A 21,366-nucleotide genomic window follows, 5' to 3' on the forward strand; every position below is an offset into this window, starting at 1 on the left:
CATTGGACAAGTATATTATACTCGAACTGACATGTGATTACAATTTCATGCAATTTGGGTGCATAGATCCTGAGAAATCAGTACCCAGAACAACCACCTCTGGCCGTAATAACGGCCTTCATACGCCTGGTCATTAAGTCAAACAGACCTTGGATTGCGTGTACAGGTACAGCTGCCCATGCAGCGTCACCACGATACCACAGTTCATCAAGAGTAGTGACTGGCGTATTGTGACGAGCCAGTTGCTCAGCCACCATTGACCAGACGTTTTCAATTGGTGAGAGATCTGGAGAATGTGCTGGCCAGGGCAGCAGTCGAACATTTTCTGTACCCAGAAAGGCCCGTACAGGACCTACAACATGCGGTCATGCATTATCCTGCTGAAATGTAGGGTTTCGCAGGGATCGAATGAAGGTTAGAGCCACGGGTCGTAACACATCTGAAATGTAACGTCCACTGTTCAAAGTGCCGTCAATGCGAACAAGACGTGACCAAGACGCGTAACCATTGGCACCCCATACCATCACGCCAGGTGATACGCCAGTATGGCGATGACGAATACACGCTTCCAATGTGCGTTCACCGCGATGTCGCCAAACACGGATGCGACCGACGCTGTAACAGAAACCTGGATTCATCCGAAAAAATGACGTTTTGCCATTCGTGCACCCAGGTTCGTCGTTGAGTACACCATTGCAGGCGCTTCTGTCTTTGATGCATCATGAAGGGTAACCGCAGCCGTGGTCTCTGAGCTGATAGTCCATGCCGCTGCAAACGTCGTCGAACTGTTCGTGCAGATGGTTGTTGTCTTGCAAACGTACCCACCTGCTGACTCAGGGATCGAGACGTGGCTGCACGATCCGTTACAGCCATGCGGATAAGACGCCTGTCATCTCGACAGCTAGTGATAAGAGGCCGTTGGCATCCAGCGCGGCGTTCCGTATTACACTCCTGAACCCACCGATTCCATATTCTGCTAACAGTCATTGGATCTCGACCAACGCGAGCAGCAATGTCGCGATACGATAAACCGCAATCGCGATAGGCTACAATCCGACCTTTATCAAAGTCGGAAACGTGATGGTACGCATTTATCCTCCTTACACGAGACATCACAACAACGTTTCACCAGGCAGCGCCGGTCAACTGCTGTTTGTGTATGAGAAATCGGTTGGAAACTTTCCCCATATCAGCAAGTTGTAGGTGTCGCTACCGGCGCCAAACCTGTGTGAATGCTCTGAAAAGCTAATCATTTGCATATCACAGCATCTTCTTCCTGTCGGTTAAATTTCTCGTCTGTAGCACGTCATCTTCATGGTGTAGCAATTTTAATGGCCAGTAGTGTATTTCCTAAGGCAGTGTTTCATAACCATTCCGAAAGGCCCCGAGCTGAAAAGATTCCACAAGCAGAAAGCGGCAAAGTACGTAATTCCGAATGCGTGAATTCGAACGTTACGACATTTCTTCTTATTTAAAACAGGGAGCCCAGACGATTGTCTACGGTAAGCGCGATTGCTGCGTTGTGTGGCTTAACCTCATCGCCGAGAAGTCTGGAGGCGGCGGCGCGTTCTCGGAATAGAAGCATCCTTCCGGTCTGTCTGCGTCGCCGGATCTCCGTGTCTATCCGAGCAGCTCAAAGCTGAGGCTGGCTTACACCGCAGCGAATGGAGGCGAACACACGCGAACGAGCATACGCAGACAGTCCACCAGTGTTGACTACCATTCGACTGTATGTGCTAATAAGCGTTCAAACTAGAGGAAACAGAAGACAGACGAGATAACGAGCATAGCGTATTGTTGTTTGGCGCTAATAATTGGCACACAGGATGCAACACTACATAGTTACAGCCACGATGCGAAACTCGCGTATTCGGGGATCATTAACTTGTCGCATAGTGAACGCACTGTTTTTGAGGACGTGCGAATTTAGATCTCTGAATGTGTGCGTAAGCGTGAACTCCGTGAGAGAGTGCACGTCCCACTGAATTGCAGCACCGGAATTATCTCAAAACTTCACACGTAATTATGTCAGCCGACACTTTTCGTTGGCTTCTCATTACAAGTGAGGAGGAAATTTAGGAGCAGAACACTAATTACCGAACACCAACATAACCTGAAGAAAGACTAGCGTTCACTGTCTGCTTATTGTCAACTGGAGAGTGATTGTTTCGCATTTCAGTGGCAGACATACAGATTGATTCCGTGATGATGTTACACACTTTCAGGGGGTGATACTCTCTCCCTACAAACAGACCTTGGAAGGCCCAACGGTACCGACCGGCCGCCGTGTCATCCTCAACCCACAGGCGTCACTGGATGCGGATATGGAGGGGCATGTGGTCAGCACACCGCTCTCCCGGCCGTATGTCAGTTTACGAGACCGGAGCCGCTACTTCCCAATCAAGTAGCTCCTCAGTTTGCCTCACAAGGGCTGAGTGCACCCCGCTTGCCAACAGCGCTCGGCAGACCGGATGGTCACCCATCCAAGTGCTAGCCCAGCCCGACAGCGCTTAACTTCGGTGATCTGACGGGAACCGGTGTTACCACTGCGACAAGGACGTTGGCAGCGGCTGACAGAGAAATGTATCAGTTTGTGGTGAGGGACAGTAGTCCGGAAACTACTACCGAGTCCAAAGTTATAAGGGAAAATCGTTCTGGTACCTCTGACGTAGACCTCTTCTACTGCAAGCTCTTTGGTTGTCATATTTTGAGATTTTTTTGAATCCGCAAGCTTTAATAAACAACAAAAACACAGATATCCTGTCTCCAATTTGACTACATCAGATAAAATTCGCTTCAGGGTTTTAGGGAAATCAGGAAAAATCTGTGTCTAGGTGGTCGATCGGGATTATATTCGCCGTGCTCTATGATACGAGTCCATTGTACCACTGAATCCGGTCAAGGTGTGGTTCTTCCACTTGCCTTCAAAAATGGTTCAAATGGCTCTGAGCACTATGGGACTTAACATCTATGGTCATCAGTCCCCTAGAACTTAGAACTACTTAAACCTAACTAACCTAAGGACATCACACAACACCCAGTTATCACGAGGCAGAGAAAATCCCCACTTGCCTTGCCAGGTAGACTTCTTTCTGAGATACTGTATAAACAGGACATGAATCGTGAGCCATACGTTCCATTGATAACGTCCCAGTAGGAAGTAATAAGGTGAATTAGAAATTATAGCTAAATGAGGTGCATATAAGCCCACATCCATATTCTGCAAATACCTATAGAGTGGATGCGATTGGATCCTTTCCATTGTACTACGTATTAGGATTTCTTCTCACTGCTGCTGTGAACAGACTACAGGAAGAACGACTGCTTAAATGCACCTGTGTGCGCTGTGTTAGCCTAATCTTGACTTGGTAGCCCTTGTAGCAGCTACACATACAGAGCTGTAATAAATTCCTTAGATTCCTCAGTTACTAGTTGTTCTTGAGAATTCGTAGGTGGGCTTGTCGTGATCGGTAAGAGCTATTCACGTTTTTGAGCATTTCCATGACCCTCCTTTGTATGTGTACTCAGTATTCCCTGCTAGGCCAATAAGGCTTGGAATTTTGATGTATACCAGAACTACAGACATGTACCTACAAGCACACAAAGTTAACTTCATCTTTGTGAGGTAATAATAATTTCGCGTGGCGCAGTGGCGGAGTACAGTTCTTTCAATTGAATACCATTTTGTTATACAACTGGGAAAAGAGGGCCTATGCTTTAAAGCACCATCCGAACCACATGTTGTTCCTGATGACATCACTAGCTTATCGCTCAGTACTTCGGTGGCGTAATTTTGGAAACTTGTCGTAGGCTCTTGTGGGACCAAACTGCTGAGGTCATCGGTCCCTAAGCTTACGCACTACCTAATCTAGCTTAAACTAACTTACGCCGAGGACAACACACACACCCATGCCCGAGGCAGGATTCGAACCTGCGACCGTGGCGGCGCGCGGTTCCAGACTGAAGCGCCTAGAACCGCTCGGACACCAACGGCCGGCGACAGTATTAAGAGAAAAGCGACGAAACTTAAATGTTTCGATCATAATTCGTATTTTTCATAAGATTTTCATTTGAACATAAGTTTGAACATTGTTTATTTTGTGAGAGACGTTCAAAATATGACGCCACCTTTCCGAAATCTGATCATCCGTAAATACACAACTGGCCATTAAAATTCCTACATCAAGAAGAAATGCAGATGATAAACGGGTATTCATTGGACAAATATATTATACTAGAACTGACATGTGATTACATTTTCACGCAATTTGGGTGCATAGATCCTGAGAAATTAGTACCCAGAACAACCACCTCTGGCCGTAATTACGGTCTCGATGCGCCTGGGCATTGAGTCAAAGAGAGCTTGGATGGCGTGTACAGGTACAGCTGCCAATGCAGCTTCAACACGAGCCAGTTACTCGGCCACCATTGACCAGACGTTTTCAGTTGGTGAGAGATCTGGAGAATGTGCTGGCCAGGGCAGTAGTCGAACATTTTCTGTATCCAGAAAGGCCCGTACAGGACCTGCAACATGCGGTCGTGCATTATCCTGCTGAAATGTAGGGTTTCGCAGGGATCGAATGAAGGGTAGAGCCACGGGTTGTAACACATCTGAAATGTAACGTCGACTCTTCAAAGTGCCGTCAATACGAACAAGAGATGACCGAGACATGTAACCAATGGCACCTCATACCATCACGCCGGGTGATACGCCAATATGGCGATGACGAATACACGCTTCCAATGTGCGATGTCGCCAAATACGGATGCGACCATCATGATGCTGTAAACAGAACCTGGATTCATCCGAAAAATGACGTTCTGCCATTCGTGCACCCAGGTTCGTCGTAGAGTACACCATCGCAGGCGCTCCTGTCTGTGATGTAGCGTCAAGGGTAACCGCAGCTATGGTCTCCGAGCTGATAGTCCATGCTGTTGCAAGCGTCGTCGAACTGTTCGTGCAGATGGTTGTTGTCTTGCAAACGTCCCCATCTGTTGACTCAGGGATTGAGACGTGGCTGCACGATCCGTTACAGCCATGCGGATAAGATGCCTGTCATCTCGACTGCTAGTGATACGAGACCGTTGGGATGGAGCACGGCGATCCGTATTACCCTCCTGAACCCACCGATTCCATATTCTGCTAACAGTCATTGGATCTCGACCAACGCGAGCAGCAATGTCTCGATACGATAAACCGCAATCGCGATAGGCTACAATCCGACCTTTATCAAAATCGGAAACGTGATGGTACGCATTTCTTCTCCTTACACGAGGCATCACAACAACGTTTCACCAGCGAATGCCGGTCAACTGCTGTTTGTGTACGAGAAATCGGTTGGAAACTTTCCTTATGTCAGCACGTTGTAGGTGTCGCCACCGGCGCTAACCTTGTGTGAATGCCCTGAAAAGCTAACCATTTGCGTATCACAGACTGTTCTTCCTGTCGGTTAAATTTCGCGTCTGTAGCACGTCATCTTCGTGGTGTAGCAGTTTTAATGGCCAGTAGTGTATTTCACTGTTGTAGACCAGAAATCCCTCATTACAGGGCATAGTTTCCTGTCATGTGAATGGATTCAAAAATGGTTCAAATGGCTCTGAGCACTATGGGACTTAACAGCTGTGGTCATCAGTCCCCTAGAACTTAGAACTACTTAAACCTAACTAACCTAAGGACATCACACACATCCATGCCCGAGGCAGGATTCGAACCTGCGACCGTAGCAGTCGCGCGGTTCCGGACTGCGCGCCTAGAACCACGAGACCACCGCGGTCGGCGAATGGATTCCTCGAGTGCAAGATGGTACGAGAGGATATCAGGAATCTTAGCGCACTAGACCGCAGGTTGCAGAGGGGCTCACACAAGATAACTGAGTGTGTCTGGCTGCTACACATTCCAGTCGACCACACTACGACGTTAGGGGGCAGGGGAAGTCATTACATCCAGCAACCGTGGACATGTCAAAGCAGTGCAAATAAGCCGAGAGATGCTGGGAAAAGAGATCTGCCGCAAGATAACATTACAGTTTTCCCTATCTCGCGTGATAAAATTATGCCAGTAAAAAGGAGCAAGAAGAAAGCCTTACTTGACATGTGGCGCTGTATCCCAGCTGAAAAATGGAATTTCTGTAAGATAAGTACCAAACGAATCCTGAATTTGCACATCTGTCTGGCAAAATCCCTTGATTCAGAACAGAAAATATAATGCAGACTGTACATGTTTAGTTTAATTGCAACATGAATAGTGTTAAATCTATTCCATAACTTCTGTTGCCACTTGTACAGATTTGTATTGCAGTAAACATGGCCGGCCGCTGTGGTCGAGCGGTTCTAGGCGCTTCAGTCCGGAACCGCGCTGCTGCTACGGTCGCAGTTTCGAATCCTGCCTCGGGCATGGATGTGTGTGATGTCCCTAGGTTAGTTAGGTTTAATTGGTTCTAAGTCTAGGGGACTGACGACCTCAGATGTTAAGTCCCATAGTGCTTGGAGCCATTTGAACCAGTAAACATGCGTATTTTCACCTGTGTTGTTGTACTTTCTCAAAATAAGATTTCTATTTATGCAACAGTTAACACAGAAAGATGAGATTGTTTCAGCAGCAAAACGTTGTAACTGCACCTATTCAAAGTTGTTCGTCCAGGAAAATAATAAAGATAGCTCTATTCTTTTCATAGACAACATAAGTAATTGTGTAATAACTGTTAAAAAAGTATGCAAAATGACGTTTTACCCAATGTACACTGCGTGCCTCAGGAAAGCCCAAATATGTATGGTTAAAATAGAAAAGCATAAAACATCCACTACAGAGAATACTTCAGCTATATTAATGTCAAATTACCATTTCTCATTCATTGCTCGCTAGAACACACACCATTTGTTCGACATTATATGAACGATGATAGCTACTGAATGTTTTGTGAATGAAACTGTCAGTACAGACAAGAAAAATTTGCGTATACAGCTAGCTGGATCTGCGATTCCCTCCTCCTTGTCTTAAAATGTTAACGCAATATTAATTTAACATATGATTGTAACTGACTTCATAAACCACGTGTGAAAAAGAAACCCCAGCCACAAATTAGCGTAGCGCGCGGCCATAACGTCGAATATTGCGCGTCGTAGCCCGTTGCGACCAAACGTCAAAATACATCATCGCTCTCCTTTCACCGTTAAAAACAATTTCGATATTTTAGCTATATTTTGCACGCGACAACCTAAGTCTTAAAACACACCAAATGTGAACGCGGCAACCTATGTCCTACAACCCAACAAACGTGAACTGGCCAGCGACTGCGCTCTTGACTGCAAGCTTCTCGAAACATGCACAATGGTTTACTTATTTTGGAGGTACCACAATAACCATGGGCAATAACGAAAGTAAAACCAGTTCACTATGAAGCTGTAATGTCAAGAGTATAAGTTGTCGAAAAATCAATTTTTCTGGCGAATTGTTGCTTCAATATCGAATGAGGAAGTCTGCATAGCGGAGAACGCGCGCGAGTCCCAAAACCTTTTTTGCGCGAAAAATGAAAGTTTTACTGAGAATTTATCTACAGAACCGGATGTAGTTTTGGATCATGTACGTAAAACAAATTTTTGAGGCACATTGGATGACTTCAAATTAATGAAAACAGCACTGCACCACTTCGACGTCTCCGCCATGTGTCCCTCCCCTGACGACGAACTGACGTGGCGCGGACAACGAAGTGACGCGTCCCCGCCACGCCATATCTGTGTGACATGAGCCAGTAACTTCGACCATAGATACTAGTAGACTGGCCTTGCTGTGCAGAAGCTATAGGGCTGGTGTGGCTCCAACATAAACCACGTGACTGTTGGCAAAACGTGGCGGGATTTCATATCAGCGGCCTGCCAGCCTATGTTTGTATCTTATTTTACCTTCATTTCTCAATTGACTGCCAAACGCTTCCAACAAAAATTACTTTTTTATTTGCGAAAAATTATGTCAGAACTACATTTGACCTGGATTTGTTCACAGTACCATTTATAAAATGTAACAAATACATCGAACGCCCCTCTGGTGGGCAGTGGGACGAAATTACTATAAACTATCAATTAAAGTAGAATGTCGCTAAAATTCTTTTAAAACAGTAAGAGTGGGCTCGTGTCAAAACTTTAAATATTGTATTCGCCGCGTTTTGAGCTCTAGTCACGTATAAAAGAAAATGGGATATGGGAATTATGTCAACTATAGGTGCCAAAATTGTAGACTTTAGGAGCAGGTCTATTTTAGAGTATCAATTTTAGGTGCACTTCAAAGGTTCAGTTCCTACTATTTTTACAAAAGTATATCAGTTTAAAAACAAATGATATTTTAGATGAAAGGTGAGACTTTGAAGTTTCAGAAAATAATTTTGGAGTCTACATTTATTTAATAGTATTAGAAGGTAGAAAAAAATTCTCTTCATGTGTCGACTATAGGTGCTCTTACCTTATTATAATCTCACTTGTATATACAAAGAGACGCGTATGTGCAGATGGCTTAAAGTTTTTCCGTTTCAGGGCCTGTATCCAAAGCTGCCTTCGGTTTTCATCCTTAGGGAACCTATGAGTAGGAACGAGAAACAGTTATACTTACTTCTGTAACCGAATTATCACAGATACTTTCCAAAATGTAATATGAGTCTGACTTTACAGGCATAAAAAAATGGCTCTGAGCACTATGGGACTTAACATCTGAGGTCATCAGTCCCCTAGAACTTAGAACTACTTCAACCTAACTAACCTAAGGACATCAAGCACATCCATGCCCGAAGCAGGATTCAAACCTGCGATCGTAGCAGTCGCGCGGTTCCGGACTGAAGCGCCTAGAACCGCTCGGCCACTTCGGCCGGCTACAGGCATCACTTTCAACACTTTAATTTACGTGATACTCTATTTCAAGTGTAAAAAACATATAAAAGTCACTTCAGCAGATTTCAATAAACCCATCTGCGCTAACATAGAAACACACGTGAAATGTAATGCCATTTCCCCCGACAAAACGCTGAGTACAGCCATATGCGCAACACGAAACAACCATGTTTTCCCAACATTCACGTGACTTTAGCCCAGAGATGTTGGAGTCACGAAAGTGACGTCAGGGCAGTCTATTATATTTATGGTCGAAGGCCAGTAAGACTTTCGTAGAGGATGTATCACAATTAGTACCGGCCGCTTGTGGTACTAAGTCGTGAGGGTCGCCAGTGGCGCTAAAGCGCAAGATTTGTACACACGTATATCACAATTAGCAGCGGAAACTGGCACGGGTAGAAAGTGTACGCTGTAAAAGGACGCGAGACGTAGGTGTTCCGTTAACCACAAAAGGGTTAAAAACGTAAAAGACAACATTTTCCTCTGCAGATGACTATAAACTTCGATGCTCTTGGTAATTAAAAAAAATTCCACACTTCCAGAAAAGAACTTTCGTGTCCTGAAGCCTGCATTTATTTGTTTTCTTCTTCCACAGGGATCTGCGGCCAACGAGCATGGACAAGCGGCAGGAGGTGTGCCGGCTGCGACTGTTCCGACTGTACGCATGGGGTGGCCCCCTGCTGATAATGTCGGTGGCTGCCATTGTGGACTTGGTTCCAGCGGACGATTCCATTCTGAGGCCAAAGTTTGGAGAGAAGAGGTGTTGGTTTTATGGTAAGTAATGAACGAACGATTGGCGGTCTTTTTTTATAGAGGGTGTCTGGGAAGTAGGGATGATTGTCAAAGTGCTATAGAGCACACAAAATTTATTGAAAATGTAATTTTTCTTTAAAGTAACTTCTCCCATTTATGTATGAAAAATTATATCCTCCATATGACCATTCAAGGTCGCGCGGCAACGAGCAATGCGTTCACTGAAGCTCTCGATGACGCGTTCACGAACGTCTAGTGGGATCCTTCAATTGGTCTGTTGTTTCTGGTTTGTTCATGTACATTTTTGATTTCACAAATCCCCACAAAAAAAGATCACAAGTCGTAAGGTCGTATGATCTGGCAGGCCATTCCTGGTAGCTACGTAAAGCGATAATTTTGTGAGAAAACTTTTGATTCAGCAGAGCAATCGTTTCACAGGACGTGTGACATGTCGCACCGTCGTGTTCAAACCAAAAATCGCAATTTTCATCAGGAATAGGGAAAAACCAATCAGAAAGCATGTTTCGGTAACGGTCGCCGTTTACAGTGACGGGAGCTGCCCCGTCATTTTCAAAAGAAGTTGGTACGGGCCGATCACCCCTCCTGGCCAGAACACACATCACACAGTCGTGCGTTCTGGAGGCATCTCATCTTCCACAGTCACTCGCGGATTTTCGTTACCCCAAATTCTACAGTTCCGCTGACTGACATATCCACTGATGTGGAAGTGCACTTCATCTGAGAAAATTATTATTACTTTGTTAAGTTCTCGTTCTCTGCTTGTCGAGCCAAGGCCCATTGAGAAAATTGGTATCTCTTTCCTTGATCTGCAGGCTTCAACTCTTGTGTAAGTTGCCTCTTGTACTCATGCGTTTTCAGATCTATTGGAAGGTTTTCATGCAGTCAAATTGGTGATAAATTCAGTTGTTGGGATCGTCGGCGAACCAGTTTTCTGGGGCTTACGGTCACACTGTCATGCATGGCAGCAATGTTTTCTAGTGTTCGAACAGAACGCAGTCGTCCTGTTTGTTTTCTTAACGTTTGAAACAGGACCCGTAGTCTCAAACTTCCGGATCAACTTCCGAACTGATGATTCGGTTGGAGCAGCATTACGTCACAGCGTAACACGCAATTCACGAACGGTTGCGTGGAGCTTTCCCTGTTTTCGAAATAACTTTTTATCACTTGGATGCGTTGGTCAGTTGTCATCTGCTCCATAACGGAAACAAATATCAAACAACAATGCTCATCATAAAAAAGGTATCAGGTTACTAATGGGAAGGATCACAGAGAACAAGCATGAAAAAACCACGGCTGTCAACGGCCATTTGACAAAATGGCGCAAAATTCAAATTCGTCCTTACTTCTCGGACACTCGGTATACAATGTTATCTTTGGAGGGCTACACAGAATGCTTCTGTGTTTATAAAAGCCCCTTGAGATACTGATATCCATGGATATATCTGTGAGCATATGCAGTGATGATTATTTAGCGTTTAAAATTTAAAGCAAAGTATTGAGATTATAATAAAGAATTTTGTTTTGTAATCTTGTATGTGGATGTGTGATTCAGCATTATATAACTGTTATAGAGTGATTGGATTGCAGCGTTACAGTGGCATGCATGGACAGTCCATGCTAACGTTTATTATGGATTTCAGAATGAAAAATGCTATCATAGCACTAAAAAAGCAATTATGTCCTGTGCAGAGTTAGGAATGTAAAAGATAGGCACTAGCTTTTTGTCTTATCTGCAGCTTCAAAGGCATTTAAATCAAAACATTTGATATATGGGCACTTTTTTACTTGTTAGCATTTGTACCCATGGCATATAATATAATGCGTCATGTCAAGTAAAGTAATATGATACATTATGTAATGTCATAGAACATGACACATGCCATTATGTCATCCAACATGGCGTCTGTCATGTTGTGAAGTATGACACAACTTGTCATTAAAGTTTAGGATATGTGCATCCCCACTTTGGGATACTTCCTATTATAGATGCACTCCACTCTTCCTATTGTATATGCATCCCACTCTCTAGAAGCACATAAATTTGTGTCCGTTTGTTCTTACACCCTTCACCATCCATGTAGCAGGGTGTGGGTCTGGCAGAAAAATCCCCTTGGGGGGAAAAAAACGACCACTACCCACAAATTAAAAAAAGCTGTTTCAGCATCTCACCCCCCCCCCCTCCCCCACACAGCAACAAATCCATCCCCTAAAATTTTCTCCTCCCACAAAAACTTTTCAGCTATTACACTTATGCTCTGCAGCCACATGATATTAAATTTTGTTTGCTATTACTGGCAAATCTTCTGGATTTTGGGCACACGATCAGGGAGCTTAGCCTATAAACTGCAAGATGCAGGTGTGCCAACACCTTGCAGGAAAGAGCTCTCTGCATTAAGGAAGTAGGGTCAACTTGTAAAAGATATACATAAGTCAAGATACACTCCTGGAAATTGAAATAAGAACACCGTGAATTCATTGTCCTAGGAAGGGGAAACTTTATTGACACATTCCTGGGGTCAGATACATCACATGATCACACTGACAGAACCACAGGCACATAGACACAGGCAACAGAGCATGCACAATATCGGCACTAGTACAGTGTATATCCACCTTTCGCAGCAATGCAGGCTGCTATTCTCCCATGGAGACGATCGTAGAGATGCTGGATGTAGTCCTGTGGAACGGCTTGCCATGCCATTTCCACCTGGCGCCTCAGTTGGAACAGCGTTCGTGCTGGACGTGCAGACCGCGTGAGACGACGCTTCATCCAGTCCCAAACATGCTCAATGGGGGACAGATCCGGAGATCTTGCTGGCCAGGGTAGTTGACTTACACCTTCTAGAGCACGTTGGGTGGCACGGGATACATGCGGACGTGCATTGTCCTGTTGGAACAGCAAGTTCCCTTGCCGGCCTAGGAATGGTAGAACGATGGGTTCGATGACGGTTTGGATGTACCGTGCACTATTCAGTGTCCCCTCGACGATCACCAGTGGTGTACGGCCAGTGTAGGAGATCGCTCCCCACACCATGATGCCGGGTGTTGGGGTGGCCCTGTGTGCCTCGGTCGTATGCAGTCCTGATTGTGGCGCTCACCTGCACGGCGCCAAACACGCATACGACCATCATTGGCACCAAGGCAGAAGCGACTCTCATCGCTGAAGACGACACGTCTCCATTCGTCCCTCCATTCACGCCTGTCGCGACACCACTGGAGGCGGGCAGCACGATGTTGGGGCGTGAGCGGAAGACGGCCTAACGGAGTGCGGGACCGTAGCCCAGCTTCATGGAGACGGTTGCGAATGGTCCTCGCCGATACCCCAGGAGCAACAGTGTCCCTAATTTGCTGGGAAGTGGCGGTGCGGTCCCCTACGGCACTGCGTAGGATCCTACGGTCTTGGCGTGCATCCGTGCGTCGCTGCGGTCCGGCCCCAGGTCGACGGGCACGTGCACCTTCCGCCGACCACTGGCGACAACATCGATGTACTGTGGAGACCTCACGCCCCACGTGTTGAGCAATTCGGCGGTACGTCCACCCGGCCTCCCGCATGCCCACTATACGCCCTCGCTCAAAGTCCGTCAACTGCACATACGGTTCACGTCCACGCTGTCGCGGCATGCTACCAGTGTTAAAGACAGCGGTGGAGCTCCGTATGCCACGGCAAACTGGCTGACACTGACGGCGGCGGTGCACAAATGCTGCGCAGCTAGCGCCATTCGGCGGCCAACACCGCGGTTCCTGGTGTGTCCGCTGTGCCGTGCGTGTGATCATTGCTTGTACAGCCCTCTCGCAGTGTCCGGAGCAAGTATGGTGGGTCTGACACACCGGTGTCAATGTGTTCTTTTTTCGATTTCCAGGAGTGTATTTTAATGTAAATGTCTTTGAAGCAGCCAAATAGATTGAAAAGCTAGTCCCCTTCTTTTACACCCCTAACCCTGTCCAGGACATATTCACGTTTTTTTGTGCTGAGATGGGAGCAGTTTTCATTCTGGTTCCCAACCTTTACTCTACCACAATACTGACATCAGACTGCCATAGCTTGTCCACTGGTGTAGATTTTTGATGAGTCAGGTGACCACTGATCTGGTATAGGTTTTTCATTGCCTTTTGAACCATGTTACTTATATTGTGGCAATGGATAAAGCTTTCACAAGACAACATGATGGCCATTAATTAAATGTATTTGTTTATCTTCATACAAAATTTGAACTGAAGTGGCAAAAAGAAAACCTCTCACAAAAGGCATTTTTTTTTTTTTTTTTTTTTTTTTTTTTTTTTTTTGCACATAAAATCCGAATGAAGTCAGAGTTTCGAAACTGAGTTTTCAATTTCATCATAAGAATGAATTTCGTATCTATCTGAATCACTTTAAACTGTTTCTGCACATTCAATTTACATAAGAATGAATTTACATGGTTCATTATTGGAAAAAGAAACATCATTTTGATTTTATCCATTTATACCTTCAGGCATTGTTTGAATCAGTTCATACAAGTTTAAAGTACAGAAGCTGCATGCGTTGTATATATATATATACAAAGATGATGTGACTTACCATACGAAAGCGCTGGCAGGTCGATAGAAACACAAACAAACACATACATGCACACAAAATTCTAGCTTTCGCAACCAATGGTTGCTTCGTCAGGAAAGAGGGAAGAAGAGGGAAAGACGAAAGGATGTGGGTTTTAAGGGAGAGGATAAGGAGTCATTCCAATCCCGGGAGCGGAAAGACTTACCTTAGGGGGAAAAAGGACAGGTATACACTCGCACACACACACACACACACACACACACACATACCCATCTGCACATACACAGACACAAGCAGACATGAATATTATATGTGTCCAAACTTTCCAGGAATTTCTGACTTCCAGCCTTGCCTCTCAATCCTTCTTAAAAAACCTTAATCCTACTCCAAACATCACCACTGCTGAAGCCCAGGCTCTCCGTGATCTGAAGGCTGACCGATCCATCATCATTCTTCCGGCGGACAAGGGTTCCACAACCGTGGTACTCGATTGTCGGGAGTATGTGGCTGAGGGACTGCGTCAGCTTTCAGACAACACTACATACAAAGTTTGCCAAGGTAATCCCATTCCTGATGTCCAGATGGAGCATCAAGGAATCCTCAGAACCTTAGACCCCCTACAAAACCTTTCACCTGACTCCATCAACCTCCTGACCCCACCAACACCCCACACCCCTACCTTCTACCTTCTTCCTAAAATTCACAAACCCAGTCGTCCCGGCCGTCCCATTGTAGCTGGCTACCAAGCCCCCACAGAACGTATCTCTGCCTACGTAGATCAACACCTTCAACCCATTACATGCAGTCTCCCATCCTTCATCAAAGACACCAACCACTTTCTCGAACGCCTGGAATCCCTACCCAGTCTGTTACCCCCGGAAACCATCCTTGTAACCATTGATGCCACTTCCTTATACAAAAATATTCCACATGTCCAGGGCCTCGCTGCGATGGAGCACTTCCTTTCACGCCGATCACGTGCCACCCTACCAAAAACCTCTTTCCTCATTACCTTAGCCAGCTTCATCCTGACCCACAACTTCTTCACTTTCGAAGGCCAGACATACCAACAATTAAAGGGAACAGCCATGGGCACCAGGATGGCCCCCTGGTACGCCAACCTATTCATGGGTCGCTTAGAGGAAGCCTTCTTGGTTACCCAGGCCTGCCAACCCAAAGTTTGATACAGATTTATTGATGACATCTTCATGATCTGGACTCACAGTGAAGAAGAACTCCAGAATTTCCTCTCCAACCTCAACTCCTTTGGTTCCATCAGATTCACCTGGTCCTACTCCAAATCCCATGCCACTTTCCTTGACGTTGACCTCCACCTGTCCAATGGCCAGCTTCACACATCCGTCCACATCAAACCCACCAACAAGCAACAGTACCTCCATTATGACAGCTGCCACCCATTCCACATCAAACGGTCCCTTCCCTACAGCCTAGGTCTTCGTGGCAAACGAATCTGCTCCAGTCCGGAATCCCTGAACCATTACACCAACAACCTGAAAACAGCTTTCGCATCCCGCAACTACCCTCCCGACCCGGTACAGAAGCAAATAACCAGAGCCACTTCCTCATCTCCTCAAACCCAGAACCTCCCACAGAAGAACCACAAAAGTGCCCCACTTGTGACAGGATACTTTCCGGGACTGGATCAGACTCTGAATGTGGCTCTCCAGCAGGGATACAACTTCCTCAAATCCTGCCCTGAAAGGAGATCCATCGTTCATGAAATCCTCCCCACTCCACCAAGAGTGTCTTTCCGCCGTCCACCTAACCTTCGTAACCTCTTAGTTCATCCCTATGAAATCCCCAAACCACCTTCCCTACCCTCTGGCTCCTACCCTTGTAACCGCCCCCGGTGTAAAACCTGTCCCATGCACCATCCCACCACCACCTACTCCAGTCCTGTAACCCGGGTGGTGTACACGATCAAAGGCAGAGCCACGTGTGAAAGCACCCACGTGATTTACCAACTGACCTGCCTACACTGTGAAGCTTTCTATGTGGGAATGACCAGTAACAAATTGTCCATTCGCATGAATGGACACAGGCAGACAGTGTTTGTTGGTAATGAGGATCACCCTGTGGCTAAACATGCCTTGGTGCATGGCCAGCACATCTTGGCACAGTGTTACACCGTCCAGGTTATCTGGATACTTCCCACTAACACCAACCTGTCAGAACTCCGGAGATGGGAACTTGCCCTTCAGTATATCCTCTCTTCTCGTTATCCGCCAGGCCTCAATCTCCGCTAATTTCAATTTGCCGCCACTCATACCTCACCTGTTATTCAACAACATCTTTGCCTCTGTACTTACACCTCGACTGACATCTCTGCCAAACTCTTTGCCTTTACAAATGTCTGCTTGTGTCTGTGTATGTGCGGATAGATATGTGTGTGTGTGTGCGCGAGTGTATACCTGTCCCTTTTTCACCCTAAGGTAAGTCTTTCCGATCCCGGGATTGGAATGACTCCTTACCCTCTCCCTTAAAACCCACATCCTTTCGTCTTTCCCTCACCTTCCGTCTTTCCTGATGAGGCAACAGTTTGTTGCGAAAGCTTGAATTTCGTGTGTATGTTTGTGTTTGTTTGTGTGTCTATCGACCTGCCAGCACTTTCGTTCGGTAAGTCACATCATCTGTTTATACAAATTTTTTTTTTCTTTTCTTTTTTTTCTTTTTACGTAATATAGAAAAGGTGCACATATAAGTGGTGCCACCAGCTAAGCATTATCTTCAGGATAATTGAAACTTTTGCAAAAGGAATTAATCTGTAGGAAGTACGGTACTTGGGATGGTAGTTGTGTGTCATAACAACTAACAGGTCATATGATTCCATACAATAGTGTCCTACAAGGTACAAAGTATGTTGTCATAAACATCAATCAGAGTGAACTAACAGTAGGCCCAGAGAGGTTAGTTGAGCTACCTCAGGGTAGCGCTATTGTTCAGGGCAAGCCCATGGAGTTAAGTACTCACAAATCGATTTGCGCACAGAAGACCAGATGCACCCAATTTGAAAATGAAATATGACTCACAAGAATTAAAAAATGCAAAGATATAATCAGTTTCAGTATATCCTCTGATCTTAATTTGACAAAATAAAATCTATTGTGCGCCTTAAGCAGAATACAGTGATATTAATTTTAGACAATTCTTCCAACATGTAAAATCTCTGTCACACCTGACACTCTATGTTTTAGTAGTGATTTTCATTTAGAGGAAGTTCCTTCATATGTAACAAGACAAACTGATGTAAAAATCAGGAGGAAGCCAAGAACACACATATGTGGCATTCAGTTCACTCTTCATTGTAACAATTGCGTTACATATATCTCATTTATTTGTGAAATACATTATGAATACATGTTTGTACATGATGTGAATTCAGTGGGAAGAAAGATAGTTTCAGTCTCATTTATCAAAGTCTACAGAATAATGATGTGTGTTTAATTCCACTAGTATGCTAAATAATAATACACAACACTAATTATACTATAAACTTTAATACAAGAGCAAGCAAATTAAAACACAAATTATTTTGTGTGTTTATTTTCTGTCTTGCAGGTGACTCAGAAATATTTTATTACTTTTATGCACCAATAGGAGTATTGCTGTTGGTGAATGTCATTTTATTTGGTGCAACAGCTCATGAGCTTACATGCGGCCTGTGGAAAAGAGAAGTTGTGAAATCAACAACAGAAAGGTAATCAGTTTTCTTAGTATCCTTTATTTGTACCTTTCTTTCTTTAATTGTGACTAATTTTCCAATTACCATGACACACAAATTAACAGGTGCAGTACCATAAAGTAGAACTCGGTTCCTCACAGTATATTAATAATACAATACAAAATATATAGAGCTATAAGACATTCTATGCTTCACCTGCATTACGTTATAATGTTTTCTAAATTCCTTTGACATATTTCTTGAGATGCAAGATGAATATAATGATGAAAATACTAAAAATAATTCAACAATATCTTAATCAAACAGAGATATCAGTCCAGTCCCTGTGTTGGCATATCCCCTCTTCCTTACTTTTTTCTGCTGTACCAATAGAATGTATGCACAAAGCATCAGTAGTACCCCCAGACTTCAGCAGTTTATTTACACTCCATCACATTGCCCTCTCTTTCATTGTCAAATAAAATAATGAATAGTCTTTCTCAAACCCTTAAGAACTGATGCTGACAAATTTGTGCCCCATCGTCTATACATCTATGTGTAACTTGGGTGTAAGATCTGACCAATCAGTTCTAGTAGCAGTTCTGTGAAATACATGTCTTATCCCTTTGAATCAAAAACATTCTTTGAGGACAGCGGCGAGTCCAAGTGAATTGGGCAGGGGTTATTAAACTAAACTCGCATTTCAAAGGAGCAGGGTTCAAATCCATGCCTGATCATCTGTTTTTATGTTTTCTGTGGTTTCTCTAGATGGCTGAGCCACTTTACATCTTGGGTGTTTTGAAAAAGCCCTCACCGATCATCTTGCGCTCAATTCTTAGCCCTATTTTATGTGGCTTGACACATGAATTTTTATTAATATTGCATGTAAAGATCTCCATTACTGTTAGAGTATGAACTTGATCAACACTCTGATCTGCCATATTAATATGACAACTTAACTAATATAATGTTACTCCACCTGTAGCGTGCAAAACGAATGTATTTCGTAGTGGCATATATTTAGTAAGCCATCTGTATGTGAGCAGAGTCAGATGGCACCACAAATTCATGTACAGGCCACATGGCCCCCTTACATTGACAGTTCAATTATGAGCTCTTCTCATTGGTGCCCCACATGTCTTCAAGAGGGTTAATAGCTCCCATAATCACTGAAGTGTAATTTTTGTCTTGTGAACTTGTCACCAGTCTTGCTGGAAATTTCAAATTTATATTATATATCTTCACCAAAGAGGCATACTGTACAATGACTTTAATATAGTTCAAAAATTTACTGTGGCTGTGTGCAAAAATTAATCTTTTTAAATAATGGATTTCCGATTTAGATTTTCACTGAGGTGACAAAAGTCATGGGATAACAATGTGCACATATACACATGGCAGTAGCACTGCATACACCACGTATGAAAGAGCAGTGCACTGATTGTGTTATCATTTGCACTCAGGTGATTCATATGAAAATGTTTTCGAGAGGCATTACTAGGTTTTGAATGTGGAATGGTAGTTGGAGTTAGATGCATGGGACATTTCATTTTGGAAATAGTTATAGAATTCAATATTCCAAGATTCACAGTATAAAGAGAGTTCTGAGAATACCAGAGAAGGCACTACCTCTCGCCGTGGACAATGCAGTGGCCAATGCTCTTCAGTAACGACAGAGAGCAGCGGTGCTTGTGTAGAGCTGTCAGTGCTAAAAGACAAGCAGCAATGCGCAAAATAACCGCAGAAATCGATGTGGGATATATGACAAACATATTCATTAGGACGGTGCAGTGGAATTTGGGTACTGGCAGATGACCGACACGAGTGCCTCTGCTAACAGCAAGAAGCTGCCTGCAGCGCATCTCCTGAGTTCGTGACCGTATCAGTTGGACCCTTGATGACCGGAAAACTGTGGCCTACTCAACAGTCCTCATTTCAGTTGGTAAGAGCTGATGGCAGGGTTTGAGTGTTGTGCAGGCTCATGAAGCTATGGACACAGGTTGTCAACAAGGCACTGTAAAAGCTATTGGTGGCTCCGTGATGATGTGGGGCTGTACGTAGAATGGACTGGGTCACGTGGTCCATCTGTACTGATCATTGACTTGAAATGGTTCTGTTTGGCTACTTGTTCCCAAACAACAAAGAAATTTTTATGGACGGCAATTCGCCATGTCACTGGGCCACAGTTTTTGCGACTGATCTGAAAAATATTCTGAACGATTTGAGCGAGTGATCTCAATATCCATATCACCGACATGAGTCCCATGGAACATTTATGAGAAGTAATTGAGAGGTCAATTCATCCACAAGGCCCTGCATCTGCAACCCTTTCACAATTATGGATGGCTATAGAAGCAGCATGGCTCAATATTTCTGCAGGGGCTTCCAACAACTTGAGTCCATGCCATGTCAATCCAACCACGTCAACTTGCTGTACTACACTTTCCACGATGAAGTCTGATATGATATTAGGAGGTATCGCATGACTTTTGTCACCTGAGTGTATGTATGTTCTCAAAATGCAGTTCAGATAAAGACAAATAAAAATGAAGTAACTTTCAGGGACATAACTATTTTACATTTTGTTAATGAAAATAGAAACAAAATATTAGTAGCCGGTTTTGATGTAAGAGAAAACACACACGTGCACGTGCCACCCCCCCCCCCCCCCCCCCACACACACACCCTTTTATTTAGCAATATCATCTGTTACACAATCTCTAATAGGCATCTGAAGAATCGCAAAATGAATTAATTGATACAGTACTGCTTCACAATCACTATAGAGATGTGCATTGCTATGTCTGCCTGTAGCTAGCACACTGGGGTGAGCAAAAAAAATTTATCTTTGACTTTCATGTTAAATCACTAGATATTTGTTCAGCACTATACTGTTCACTATGGTTACCCTAAAGCAGATCAAAAAATATTATCATAAGAGGTGACAGTGATGATTTTTCAAGCATATAAATTCTACTAACAAGCGAACCTGCCCATCGCACCCCCCCTCAGATTTAGTTATAAGTTGGCACAGTGGATAGGCCTTGGAAAACTGAACACAGATCAATCGAGAAAACAGGAAGAAATTGTGTGGAACTATGAAAAAAAATAAGCAAAATATACAAACTGAGTAGTCCATGCGCAAGATAAGCAACAACAAGGAGCATATGAGCTTAGGAGCGCCCTGGTCCCGTGGTTAGCGTGAGTAGCTGCGGAACGAGAGGTCCTTGGTTCTAGTCTTCCCTTGACTGAAAATTTTACTTTCTTTATTTTTGCAAAGTTATGAGCTGTCCGTTCGTTCATTGACGTCTCTGTTCACTGTAATAAGTGTAATGTCTGTTTTGGGACCGCACCGCAAAACCGTGCGATTAGTAGACGAAAGGACGTGCCTCTCCAATGGGAACCGAAAACATTTGATCGCAAGGTCATATGTCAACCAATTCCTCCACAGGAAAACACGTCTGATATATTCTACATGACACTGGTGACGGCATGTGCG

The 21,366-nt window shown here is 44.3% G+C and overlaps 1 protein-coding gene and 1 pseudogene across 1 annotated transcript in view; one reads left to right on the forward strand and one right to left on the reverse strand.

Moving 5' to 3' along the window:
* LOC124620838 (probable G-protein coupled receptor Mth-like 1) overlaps positions 1-21,366 on the forward strand; it is a 548,776-nt gene that overhangs the window by 522,241 nt on the left and 5,169 nt on the right. Inside the window, exons 4-5 of the mRNA XM_047147097.1 lie at positions 9,470-9,648; positions 17,765-17,903. Coding sequence (XP_047003053.1) covers positions 9,470-9,648; positions 17,765-17,903 — 318 coding nt within the window. The remainder of the gene's footprint in view (positions 1-9,469; positions 9,649-17,764; positions 17,904-21,366) is intronic.
* LOC124559404 lies at positions 2,448-2,565 on the reverse strand (annotated as a pseudogene).

Source organism: Schistocerca americana, chromosome 1, assembly GCF_021461395.2.
Source record: "Schistocerca americana isolate TAMUIC-IGC-003095 chromosome 1, iqSchAmer2.1, whole genome shotgun sequence".
Classification (NCBI taxonomy): Eukaryota; Metazoa; Arthropoda; class Insecta; order Orthoptera; family Acrididae; genus Schistocerca; species Schistocerca americana.